The sequence below is a fragment of the Colias croceus genome, chromosome 2, assembly GCF_905220415.1.
Source record: "Colias croceus chromosome 2, ilColCroc2.1".
Lineage (NCBI taxonomy): Eukaryota > Metazoa > Arthropoda > Insecta > Lepidoptera > Pieridae > Colias > Colias croceus.
In genome coordinates, this window is record NC_059538.1 from 7,532,002 (window position 1) to 7,546,418 (window position 14,417).

Here is a 14,417-nt window from a genome sequence, read left to right on the forward strand (position 1 = left end):
AAATTATTACCTACTTAACTTACTTATATTTTAACTTACCTTCTTAGTGCAGGCATCACTATCTATTAAATATTTGTGGTACAAAATACCATATGGTACTTGCTCTACATAAATACGTAGAGCAGGAACTCTTCACTACATAGTATAAAACAAAGTCGCTTTCTCTGTCCCTATGTCCCTTTGTATGCTTAAATCTTCAAAACTTCGCAACGGATTTTGATGCGGTTTTTTAAATAGATAGAGTGATTCAAGAGGAAGGTTTAAGTATATAATTTATTAGGTTTTAGACAAAGTGGACGAAGCCGCGGACGATAAGCTAGTTAAATATAATTTAAACAACAAGCAGTTCTAATAAGAAACTGACGAACTAATTAGAGATCAACAACATGGAAATGTTCAAACGGTGAATAATATGCCCATTTGCCTTTCCATCTTATAAAAAGTATTACACAAATACGATGATACTAAAAATCAGTGTATTAAACCGAGGTGGCCTAAGCCAAAGTGTTATTTATGCTCTTTTTATCTCAAACAAGGATCACCTTTGTTGCCGCTACTTTTTGTCGCCAGCCAAAAAACAATGTCGTTAAAGGACCTAACGATTGTACCGAACCGCTTTGTCTAATCGATGCGGATTTCTTTGTAGATTTAATCTTTACGATATCATTGATCTTTATTACAAAACGATTTTGTTTTAAATTAAGCAAGTGATGTTATTACATACGGCTAATGAAAATTCAATAATATCGCAAAAACTTCTTCAAGATCCAGTCTCTAAATACTTATAATGCTATCTGATATCTCTTTCAAATCAAGCTACCACGGGCACTTAATTTATATTTTATTAACAAAAAAGTCGTTTAATAAGATGGAAGTTTTTTGTGAACAAATAAAGAAAGTTTAAAATAAAAGATAAGATCTTACAACAAATATTTCTTGATAAAATATATTACACACCTATCATATTAAAATTATAACCTATAATTTAATTTTCAAAACGGCCCTCATAAAAAGTGACGTTGGGTGTTGTCAGGTGAAAAAACTGGTCGCATATTCGTTTGTTTCTTTTTTTTCCATGTTAGTTAACCCACGTTATAGTTTAGCGGTTCGGAAAAGATAGATGAAACGCGTTCTAGGAATACCTTCCATAATTCAACAGTTTTAAAAATCTGGATGCTATTAAAATTTGAAATTTTATGCATAATATTAATGAAAATTTTTCTTGAGAATAATAAAAACATTTTATGACATTATCATGGCAGTTAAAATTTAAAAACGTAGGTGAGTTGAAGGTATTTTGGTGAACATAATCATGAGTGACAATAAAAAGGCTCTTACACGAATAAAAAGCGAACTTATCATGTGCCAAGCCAGTGTTTACCTAATTCCATTAAAGTTGATTTTTGGTGATCACCATAAGTATTACACAGATTGAAGTTATTAATTTCACACATACTTGATACTATATACCTAGGTATTAGGTACTTGATACAAAAGGTTTCTTATTTACGGACATTCCATGTTTTTCAGTCTTCCTATTTAAAGAACCCACACAATTTTCCAAGCCAAGATCAACATAAACAAAGCAACGTAATAACTGATTAAGCAACAAATAAGAATAGGTACTTTGTTTTATGAATTTTGTGATTCACGAAAAGACAACTTCTATCAAGAAATATTATAAAAATAGCGCCAATATGATTAATAAGAAGGTTTTTATTTATATAATAGTTATACCTAAACTCTACTTTAAAATACAGATTACCTGCTTACTTTTTAAGATTCAATACACTTCCGATGGTTACAGGGCCATGTTACTAGTTATTTGTAGTAAGTTTTACCTGAAGTTTAATTATTTTTAAACAGCAAACTTATTTGAAAACTACACTCTCCCACGACCTAAGCCCGCGATCTTTGACGAATTACATGGCCGTCTGACAGGACATCATTTTATACCTACCTACACCTTTCGATCAATTCTTTGAAAGATGATGGCAAAAAATGTTGTTACCTATGTAGTTATATTTATATAAATACAAAACTACAATGCTTTTTATTATATATCCGTGTTTTATTCCTTTATCAAAAATAAAAAATTGTTTACTTAGTGAATTGTAAAAATTATCACAAATGTTGTTTAATATAAAAAATTCTTACATAATTTTTTTTATTTATATGGATTATCATAATAATGGAATATTTCTCATATTTTAATACATAATTTTATTTTTAATAAATTAATTACCATGAGGGTAATAGTTGGCCAGTACTTAAAAAAAACTCCGACCTACTTAAAACCTCCTACTTAAAAAAAAACTCCATAACAATATAATAATATAGCTATTGTCATTATTTTTCCAGTCCATCCACGGCTAATAAAACCGTTACCTACTTCATTTAACAGGTGGTGATCTTTGATTTAACAAAAGCATAGAGGTCCACTACAACAATAGCTTATTCGATCTAAAAGCGGAGCCACAACAGATGCTTCAATACAAACGAATGATTAATTGTATATGTTGAATCGTTTTTTAATGTAAAAACATATTTTTGAATTTCGCCTTTTGTTTATCCACGACGACGCCAACTTGTCTGCACCAGAGCGATTCGAATTTTGAAGAGCGATCATTAATTATATTTTGTCTTACTCACGCATTCCATTTTCAAAGTCGATATGATCTATAGATCTGATCTACGGGTCTATCGATCACGCGCATTGGAATCTAAATTTATTCATTTAGTTTATTTTTTGCAGACTATGTAGGTATTTTGAGGTAGGTTGCGTGGTATAGATATTTTTTCATCAGTAGGTACCTTGTGGGTACTTAATTTGAAAACTCATTACTTAGTTCACAGATCGTATCGTACAGTAAGTATTTTGTAAAATGAACTCTAAATGGCAACTTTTTCAATTCTGATTTTTGGGTATCTAAAAGAGGTATATAAAAAGTAACTTTAATATACCTATATCAACAACAAAATAATCTGAATTATAAAAATCCAGCATAAATGCAATTTGTCAAATCATCCTTTAAATACTACACAAGACGTTTGTAATTAAGCGATTTCATAGAAAAAGACTTTATTAGAAGATAACTAATTATCTGTAAACAATATTTCATCTCCGAAGATGGCAAGACGCGAGACAAAAAACAAAAGGTCGAAATGACCGCGCCAAAACCAAAACGCTCGCTCAAAACAAATAAACCTAAACAAAAAATGAAGTCGGTTAATAAGTTGGATGACATTTGGGAATTCGAAAAATTCTTCCTAAGCATTATTAATAGCGTACGGGGAATGGCGTCTGTATGATTATTAAAACGAGAAGACAACAATTACTTACGTGCCCTTAGACAAAGTCCTCTCCATCAATTAAACGGGCGGACCGTTTCGGTTACATGCTTATATTTTATCCTTTTATTGTTTCGACAAGACATTTTATAAACGTTACCATCGAGGCAGTCTTGTTTCGTTCCGAAGATTGCTTCTTCGTAACAATATACGTAGTATATTATTATTAGTCTGTGGTAACAAGTCCCGGATGGCGTGATAGCAAATAATTTTATAAGGACCTTTAACAATATGTCAAGCGGATTCGTATTCACTTTTTTCTTGCTTTCAATAAATAATACGTTCGCTTATAAGTTTACATTGTTCGATTTCGAGCGAGACGCAACTCGTCGATATTTCTCAAAAATTCTTTATTTTCATAAAAAAAAGCTCACAAAGCGGGTTCTTTATGCGTTTCGAAGATGCATTAGTTATTATGGGAGAATGATAATGTGATTATTGTTTTGCGAGCTTTTGGATGATTGATAGTCGTTTGTCACGGATAATGAAGTATTTTAGAGTCTTTAAATTTTATGCCCTAAGGGTCCGACAACAATGTGATGTATTGATAAGAATAAATTGATTTATAGAGTGGTATAATATTTACTCCTTTTTCTAGCTTTATTTATACTTTTAATTAATTTGTAACATCTTTCATGAGTTTCAATTTAAAGTTTAAAATGTCCGATGTGGCGATAAGATTGAAACTATCGTATGAACTTTCATCGACGATACATCTTTGCAGGACAATGCCGCACAAATTAATAATCCACGCCTATGCAGCTATTAGGTACGAGTAATTTTAATTTCGTCTATTGGTAAGTTCGATACGCTCTCACAACATAATGGTGATTATTTTTTATGTTTATAGTATCGTCAATACGTATTGTTACGGGTCGTGTCGATCGGCCGATTGTGGCCACGATTGACCGATAGCTAGGTATGCTGATTGTTCAATACCAATTTATCGACAAGGAACTAAAGAATTCAAAATTAAAACTGACATTTCATTTTAATGTACCTACTTTGAGCTTGAATAATTGTATTCTAAGTAATAATTTTATATAATGGGACGTATCACGTATATAGGTAACTAATTCACTGAAACGGATTGATGTGCACATTATAAAAAATAGATATAATTAACAGAGATACCTACTGTCTACAGGTTTGAAATCCCTATATATGTCGTGGTCATATCGTAGATTTGATCATTTCATGATATGAGTGGCCATTTCACGAAATGGTCGCATATCGTGAAATGGCCAATTTAGTTTGGCCACATCATGATGTGGTTTGGGCAGATCAATGATAAGAAATCGTTTCACGATATGGCCAATTAACGCACGGTTTTTTCATGAAATGACCAAAATTATTTGATCATATCGTAAAATAGTTACATTAATCGTTGGTAGAGGCGCTGCAAGCTCTGTGTTTATGTGATAAGATGGCGGCCGCTGGCGAAAATTAAATTATTTGCAGTTAAAAACTTCATAATTCGTTTAATAACAATATTACGAAGAAAGTCATAGCAAAGAATTTACGACGAAGAGGTACGAGTAGGTACTATGAAAAATGTGGATATCTTATATGTATTTTAGAAAAAATGCGACTTAAATAAAATTATTTAAGAAACTACTACTATATTATTATAATTGTTTGTTTTTTAAAAAGCGATCCGCTTTTGGCACTCGCCGGCCGCTGCCGCGGCACGCTCGCTTTGCTCGCTCGGCTCGTGCGTTGTTTATCAAAGTCTAACCTAACCTAACCTAATTGTTTTCTATTGCAAAAACGATTCGATTCTGGCATTCGCCGGCCGCTGCCGCGGCACTAACTTAAATGACATTAAACAAGTTTTTAGAATATAGTTATTCTGAAAATTTTTAATATTTTATGGACTCTTTATATTTTATACGATCTGGCCAAATGTGGATGACCAAATCGTGAAACGTTGACGATTTAACGATCTGATCAAACTATGTTGGCCATTTCACGATATGCGACCATTTCGTGAAATGGCCACTCATATCATGAAATGATCAAATCTACGATATGACCACGACATATACATTAGTTTAGTTAATAAAGTTAATTTAGGTTTTTGTTAAATTTTTACGTTATAAAAACCTATAACCATTTTAAGATCCTTTCTTTGGCTTTTTTCATGAACAAAGGCAACCTTTTTCCTCCCATTCCGATAAGTTCAATATTGACTTTAGATATTTATATAATTAATTGCGAAGGATCTCTCGTGAAAATAAAAAGCTAGCCCATGTTACAAGGCGTGGTTGCCCCGCCCGGGTTGACCATCCCACCTATTATTATCCACTTAACTGAATCACTTCTGTATGGGATATTTTATCTTTTCATTGGAATTTTTCAAAACATACCTTTAATTATAATTGATCGTTTGAAAGATAACTTATTTGGAAAATCTGAGTTTGATTTTCAATACGGTCGGTGTAGTAGGTAGATTTTAACAATTCATTATACCATTCATTAAACCTGTTGTTTTATGTAATTCATATAGTAATTTATATAATTATTTAAATTGGAAATATTCAAACAACCATAAATAAAATAAGGAATCCCTAATATTCTCCATATTCTTAACTAAGATACTTTATTCCATAATAAATAATACTATATTCTGTAAAAAAAACAGTTCAAGAATTTTTAACACAATTTGGAATGTAATAAAACAATTTGTATCGAATTTATCCAACCAAAATGTGTAATTTAATGTTTACAGTTAAACACAATTAAGCCCCTCTACCTTCTAAGGGGCAACGGTTTGGATAGACCTCTGGGGATAGTCTCTTCACAAAAGGATAATAAGTTTACCACAAGTAAACAATAAATTGATTTTTTGGAGGGAAGGATTATGTTTTTCTTCTAGACATCATAAAGATTCATAGATAATATTGTTTTTTCATAAACTATATTATAGATAGATACGCATTTCATGCTTCTTTGTAATGGTTTAAATTTCAGCATCTTAAATTTAATTAAATAAGCAGCATTTATTAGTACCTATATCAATTGTTTACGTATATAATAGGAATATGCAACATATAAAAAGAATACGAATACGAATATCGTATACAAATTTTACTAAAATGAAATAAAGTGGAAAAAAGTAATCAGATTTTTATTTAACAGTAAATCTCGTCAGCTAATAAAGTCGCCATATCCATTCACCCTTGCTGTAATCAATGTCTAATTCCGTATTCGAAGCTTACGATAATGATTAACGACAAACTTTATTAATTCGATCTACTGGGATTAGAGGACGCTACCGATTGCGGAGGGTAGGTGGAAAAAACAAACGAATTTTGCAAGGGATTCCTCGGCAGGGGATCTTGTATGCACCCTTTGATCAGGGCTACGACTAAAGTCGTAATAGAAAAACATGGTTTTTTGCGTTCCATATCACCTTAAGATAAAATATACTTACATATTTGATTTCCATAAGATTTAGCATATTTTGCAATTGCAAAAGACCGTAGTGCTCATAAAGCATTTTTTTTATTAGTGGGTTTCGGGTAAAAATCTTTGTAAGTTGGTACACATCTGAAATGTAGGTACAAATTATAATCTAAGAAATATTCTCTTTTTAATATGAGTAACTTCAAAGTTTTCTGGAAAATGGAAGAATAATTAAATAGTTGATAATATTTTAAAAACCTCATAACAATAAAAGTTACAATATCTCCTTCCGTGTACAAGAACAACTCACAATAACATAAACCTAGTTGTATTTATATTAAAATGAAAATGGTCGATTCTTTTGATCAACCCTAGCATATCAAATCTTTATGTCAACACACAGGGGGCAATGTTTACGCTTAGGGATGTTCACTTTTAATAAACGCATTTATTTAACAGTAATACCAGTAGTAATCGTTTTAAATTACTTTATGATACTGTTGTTTTTAATAAAAATGTCTCTTGATTAATGTCTCTACGTCACTTAATTATGTATCTATAATATATATATCATAAATCAAATACATTTTGGACAAATTATATAATATCAAGTGTAATTTTTGTACAAGAAATAATAAAATGATAACCTCTTATGTCTTATTTAAATTAATCCTGGTCTGGTCTGGTTTCCATAACACAAGCGAAAAGCTTAGTATGGGATCAGATCGTGCCGTGTGTGAAAATTGTCCCGAAATTAAAAAAAAAAAAATCCTACCTCAAGGCACAATACATGTTTTCTTCCAAAACAGTTTTGAGTAAATAAACAAATCTTTAGTCAATAAATGTGTGTAGACAATCAGACCATCCATATAAGAGTGACCTTATATTATTATCTCAATGATAACTTACGCGTGCTGTGTTTACATAGTGCCGTTACTCGAGGATCCGGGTTACGAAAAAATTATACAGAAAAACATAATTTCAACTTTCATAACATAATTTATTTTTACATGTCTTTAGTTTACTTGTCTTAAATACACTTGAAAAATAATTGTATTAATGTTATGTAAAAGATGATCATATACTAGCACTAGCTTTCCGCCCACGGCTTCGCCCGCGTTTTCAAAGAAAAACCCGCATAGTTCCCGTTCCCGAGGGATTTCCGGGATAAAACCTATCCTATCTCTCAAGTTGGATCGAACTGCACACGGTGTGCGAATTTTATTATAATCGGTTAAGTGGTTTAGGAGTCCATTGAGGACAAACATTGTGACACGAGATTTATATATATTAAGATATGACTGCAGAAGGTATTTATTTTTTACTATTGATAGATATTATTTTTATTTGTACTACCTACCTAGTTAGTCATATTTTTTATTTAAAAATGACATCTATATCTAAGTATGTAATATAAAAACCTTTAATCATACATAATAAAAAGCCTTTTATTCTATGTAACTTATGAGCTTAAATGTAGTATAGGTAGTTTCCTTAACATAATCATAAAAGATGGGAATTTTCGATATTCCATCGCTTTTTTAACAATTTTTTTTTAGTTTTGCTTATATGTAGATATGTGATAATATTTTATCAATATTATGATTTATGAACAGCTATTTTTGTCTACTTTCTAACTAAAAATATTACCACTTTAATTCTGAATTATTTTATACTGTGTTTACTAATTAATCAGGTATTGTGTGGTATAGTTAATGTAAAGATATTACGAATATAATCGCGGTAAGATAATATTTTATAGTGGTGCAACTAGCGACTCGTAATCACACGTAACTCGTGTCACACCACGATCACTTATCTAACACCGATCCAAAATGTCATAAAGATTTAAACATCATGTCTTATCTTGAATATTTCAAGTGTAAGTACAGTCGTTTAGTAAATACCTATATATTTTTATAATAGTTTTTTAATGTATTGTTAAAATGACAGCGACAACTATTATATTTAGAGTAATTGATTATTGATACTATATTCACCACAACATAATGATAGTGCTAACTGGTACTTATCATAGTAACTGTACCTAGTCCACATGACGTGTCTCAAGGAAAACCTTGAGCTTCTTTATTTTACTTATCGCCTCTCAATAGTTTTTAATTAACTAGGTAGGTATATCGTGGCTTTTAAAACATTAAACAAAGCAGAAAAATAATTCAATAAACAGCGTGCCTAATTTAAAACCAGTTTCTTTGACATTCACTACTTCGTGCCATAGCGTACTCTTCGTAACAAATGCTGAGGAAAACAATATGAATATTAATTTAAAAGACTTTCCTCTTTCGATTCACAACTCAACCGTGCAGCACGTGACGCGATATTGTTTCAGTAAACCATTTTAACTTATTTATAAGAGTAGGAATATTAGAGTAGTAAAATATAAAATTTGTAAAGAATTTCGTGCACACATGTAAACATCAGTGCTACGAGACGACACTAAAGTTATTGTCTAAAGTGAACTCTATCGAAGTTAGTTTTATTCGGATTGCTAAGTGTTTAAAATGGTAAGTTTAGTAGGTATTTACGTTTTCTAATTTAAAGTTTTTTGTTTTGATTTATGGATATTTTTCACAGCTTCTGTGAGTTCTGTTATGTGCATAAACTTTTAAACTATGTACCTATTACTAATTCAGTTATTGTTTAATATAGTTAATTTTAAAATATTAAAATGGGACGAAAACGATCAATGATCATACGTGTTTAGTTTTCTATTTCATTCCCATAACTAATATTATGTAAATTGGAAAAATAATTATAATATTTTTCTTATTGTTTTATAGAAAAGTTTATTTCCTTTTTAATATAATTATTTTTTTTATTCATGGCTGTAATGCTATAACATATTAAAACTCTATGAATTGTTTTTTTAAAGAAAAATTAATAAATTAAATAATTAAATTGTAATGTAATAATCTTATTTTTATTTTTATTTCAGGGTGAATACAAAGTATCAACACGTACGTGTATATGGGCAATATTTATAATTGGAGGCATAACTCTTGTATCTGCAGCACCATCGGCAATCATATCTTGGCAGCCTGATAAAGACGATCCAGACCGATGTCATCCAACCATCATCGCACACAGGGGCGCGAGCGGATATGTTCCCGAACATACTCTAGGTTCATACGCTCTAGCTGTCATAATGGGAGCCGACTACGTTGAGCCTGATTTAGTTATGACTAAGGACGGTCATCTCGTAGCACGACACGACAATGAGCTCGGATTAACCACTAATGTCGCAGATCATCCAGAATTTGCTGATCGACACCGAAATCAAACCGTCGACGGAAATCAAATAAGCGGTTGGTTTACAGAAGACTTCACCCTAGCTGAAATAAAAACTCTTAGAGCCATCGAACGAATTCCAAATATACGACCGGGCAATGCACGTATGAATGACGTGTTTAAGATCCCAACATTCCAAGAAATTATTGATCTTGTTAAGAGTTTACAGATCAGTCAAAAGAGGACCATTGGTTTATATCCAGAAATTAAACATAGTAGTCATTTTAAGAAATTAGGATTACCCATGGAACAGCGTCTAGTGGATACATTCCATTCAAATGGCTATAGAGGATTGAAAGCCCCTGTGTATATCCAATCATTTGAAGTCGAAAATTTAAAGCAATTGAAGGAAATAACGGGCCTTCGTTTGTTACAATTATATGAAAGCGACAAGTCCCTTCAACCTGCCGATCAAGTTATACTTGGAACTAATCTCACTTACGGCGATATGGCGACTCCAGAAGGATTACAAGAAGTTGCTAAATATGCATATGCTGTTGGACCAGATAAATCGTTTATTATTCCTCGTAAAGAAGATAACACACTCGGAGAACCGACAAGTTTTGTCAACGATGCGCATGCAGCAGGTTTAAAAGTACACCCTTATACCTTCAGAGCAGAAAACACTTTTCTGCCTAAAGAATTTCAAAGTGATGACCCAGAACTTTCTGCTAGAGGAGATTTAGTAGGGGAATTACGAGCATACATCGCGGCGGGTATTGATGGTTTATTTTCAGACCAACCTGATATACCAGTTAGTATTAGAGAAAATTGTTAGTAATATTTTAGGTGACTCTAGCATAAGTAGATATAATTCTATGTTATTATAAAATAAAAACATTGAATTAAAGGATTTTTTTTTTAATCTATACCTATAATTAAATGACCAATGTAAGTAAAAGAATATATAAGCTTATAAAGAATCGGCCAGCACAGTAGGTGATAGTAAATTATTTTTTTCGATAATACCACAGTTGACAGATATATACTACGTACATAATAATACCCTCTTGTATGTCATTTATTTTCTGTCATGTAGTTCACTTGCCATCTTAATGTGTTTTGTAACATTTAATTATAAAAGTAATGAAACAGTGTTTATACTTTATATACATATTACATAATTGACGTACGAATGAATATGCATCACGATCAAATCGTACTGATTTATGTGATGCTTTACTGTATATTTTCATGTTTGTTTTTTGCTGTTCAATAAATGGTTAAAAAAAAACAAAAAAAGTATATACCTACACTTATGTTGTAAAGAAGAATGATTTAAGGGTGTGTTTGTTTTCAAATAAAAACTCTCCGAAACTACATACCTACTGCACCGACTTGAAAAATTATTTCCTCAGCAGAAATCTACACGAGTGACATCTAGGCTAAATTATAATATTTTGTTTTTTATCCTAGGCGTAGCCGAAACGGTCGGCTAGAATTTTCATATTAATTTCTTTATATAATCGTCATAGAAAATATGTACTTATCTAAATGCTGAGGATCGTCACAATGTTATCAATAATTGTTGTCGTTAAAAAACTACTTAAATAGGATTAGCAGATAAAGTATCGTATAAACTTCTCGTAATTTTTAGCCTTTATAATATAATATTGATTAATAGTAATTACAGTTTAACGATAGTTACCGGACGCCTAAAAATGAATATTTTGTCAATTGTCTATGCTTTAGGATTCGTTTGTTCGGTTTATGCGTTGCCTAACAAAGAACAAAAGAAATACAGACGCGGACCCGATGACTGTGAGCCAGTGGTCGTTGCTCATCGTGGGGCAAGTGGATATGTGCCGGAACATACTTTAGGGGCATACGCCTTATCAGTAACTATGGGTGCAGATTATGTTGAACCTGATCTAGTTATGACCAAAGATGGGCACCTTATTGCTCGTCACGAAAACCAATTGGATGTTACCACCGATGTCGCACAGCGTCCTGAATTTGCGGACCGGTACCGAACAATTTCAATTCTTCAAAGAGAAATATCTGGATGGTTTTCAGAAGACTTCACTCTCGCTGAAATAAAAACTTTAAGAGCAATTGAAAGTTTGCCACGTATTCGACCAGGAAATACACGTATGGATGGAGCTTTTGAAATACCTACTTTCCAAGAAATCATTGATTTGGTAAGGGGACTGGAAGTAAGTGAGAATCGCACAATTGGAATATATCCAGAAATTAAATTAGGCAGTTATTTCAAACTCATAGGCTTACCAATGGAACAAGCGGTCGTAGATGCGTTTCACAAGAATGGTTACATGGGACCAAGTGCACCAGCCTATATACAATCCTTTGAAATAAATAATTTAAAAGAATTAAAAGCAATGACAGAACTTAGGTTATTGCAATTAATTGGTCGCAGACAAAATCAGCCGCTTGACCAGATGATAATAGGATCGAATTTAACGTACGGCGATATGGTGACAGCAGAGGGGCTAAAAGAGATATCGAAATATGCACACGCCGTTGGTCCTGATAAAAGTCATATTATTCCTCGTGACTCTAGAAATAGGCTTGGCAGACCAACAACATTTGTAGCAGACGCCCATGCGGTTGGGCTAAAAGTACATCCGTATACGTTTCGAGCAGAAAATGCGTATTTGCCAATAGAATTCAGGAGTGAAGATCCTTCTGATAGTGCGTTTGGTAATTTCAATGGAGAACTAAAAGCATTCTTAGCAACAGGAATCGACGGTTTATTTATAGACCAACCTGATTTTCTGGTGCGCTTGAGAAACCCATGTGTGTAATTTGTATTAAATGTAATGTTAACCAATATAGAAATGCTTATAGAAATGTGATTTAAATAAATTTATTATTTATTTTACAAATTTTTGTAGAAGTTTCCTCTCTACTGAGTACTTACTTTCCCGGTAGAAGAGTACTTAGTAAAATAATTGTAAGTACCTGTATTATAATTAATTCAGTAAGTAATTAATTTATTATGTATTATGTTTTATTTTTCCACTTCTTCAAAAAGATGATTTAAAAGCGTTTATTATTGTAGGTAATATTGTAAGTTAATAATCCACCACAAGTTCGAAGGTCAGGATCTACCACAGACATATAACTTCAAGAAATGTTTCTGTGGGGTCTGCACATAATGTTGTACCTGCTTCTTGAAAAAAAAGAAAACTACCATCTGATGGTTTTTTTCAATATGTTTTTATAGGTACTTGTTCTGTGGCGATTGCGAATATTTACAAAAAATAAATATTATAGACAGTTATAATAAGCCATTCCAGCTTAAAAAATCATTTTTAATAGGGAAACATCATATCAGCATCAAACAACACACTCAAAGATCTGATTTCACAAGATGAAGCCTATTTAGCTTAGCAAAAAAAGTCGTTATATTGTTTTTGTATTTCTATCAACATTCCTTCACTACGTAAGGCTACGTAAGGTTTTTGAGAAGTTAATGATGTAATCAGTATTAATTCATCCTTGCACAGAACAGGAAAAACTAATAGAAGTGCTATAATGTCATAATTAGTATGAAAACCAGTGTCGCCAAACCCACACATTTAAACCGGTAGTTATACCACACCCCGGACACTCCATACAAAATTATAGTTTTGACAGTCACACTGTAGAGACTGCAAATGTGTGTGTAAACTCTTTATGGTTGGCACATTTGTGACTAGCGTAAAAAAAAATTCGCGTTTTTCTGATGAAATACATCCGTAAACAGCACAATATCTAACCATTTTCTACGAAAAACGATAATCACAAATCCAAAATAATAAAATTGCTTTAAGTCAATTTGATTAATGTTGTCAATCTTCGTTGCGTTTCGTCTAAAGACGTCGTTGGTATCGTCCTTGCGGGGAAATGGGTACCATAAGTCATAACATGTCTGATCGTGCGGGGTGAGGTAAGTGTTTAATTTTGGCGGGAGGCGGAGAGTGTCCGTTCTGTAGCGTTTAGCTACTATTATGTATTCTGTGGTTATACAGTACACTACAAGTAAACTATGCCTTTGATTGGACAGCTTATTATGAGTAAAAACTGACTTAGGTTATAAATTCAGCATTACAATATGTACCCTAACGCACCAGGTTATGGTTTATTTTAGTATAACATCCCTAGGTATAATAGCTGTTTTGTTTCTCTTTGCTCAGAAATTCCAAATTCGAAAACATTCAGCTATTCCACAACAGAGGGCGTTAGTTTTCAATACATATAACTTTGAACCTCAACACATAAAGATAAGGTTGAAATTTGTGTCACTCTAAATTAATGACATTAACTTGACATTAACCTGATGCTATGCTCTAAGGGATGTCAGCCTTGTTATCGATAATTCACAAATAAATATATTTTTGTGCATT

At 32.1% G+C, this 14,417-nt stretch overlaps 3 protein-coding genes across 4 annotated transcripts in view; all 3 read left to right on the top strand.

Annotated features, from left to right (window-relative positions):
* The window catches only part of LOC123700154 (ATP-binding cassette sub-family C member 4-like), a 219,903-nt gene that overhangs the window by 154,358 nt on the left and 51,128 nt on the right, over positions 1 to 14,417 (top strand). The window lies entirely within an intron of this gene.
* LOC123700209 (glycerophosphodiester phosphodiesterase GDPD6-like) lies at positions 8,953 to 10,918 on the top strand. Its single transcript, XM_045647362.1, has 2 exons — positions 8,953 to 9,284; positions 9,716 to 10,918. The coding sequence occupies exons 1-2, from the start codon at positions 9,282 to 9,284 to the stop codon at positions 10,844 to 10,846; spliced, it is 1,134 nt and encodes a 377-aa protein (XP_045503318.1). The 5' UTR covers positions 8,953 to 9,281; the 3' UTR covers positions 10,847 to 10,918.
* LOC123700221 (glycerophosphodiester phosphodiesterase GDPD6-like) lies at positions 11,285 to 12,870 on the top strand. The gene has a single exon (XM_045647374.1). It carries the CDS (start codon positions 11,730 to 11,732, stop codon positions 12,831 to 12,833), a length of 1,104 nt encoding a protein of 367 aa, XP_045503330.1. The 5' UTR covers positions 11,285 to 11,729; the 3' UTR covers positions 12,834 to 12,870.

What these genes read in the sequence shown, in the direction of transcription:
- LOC123700221 (XM_045647374.1), top strand. Translation starts at nt 11,730, where the DNA reads ATGAATATTTTGTCAATTGTCTATGCTTTAGGATTCGTTTGTTCGGTT.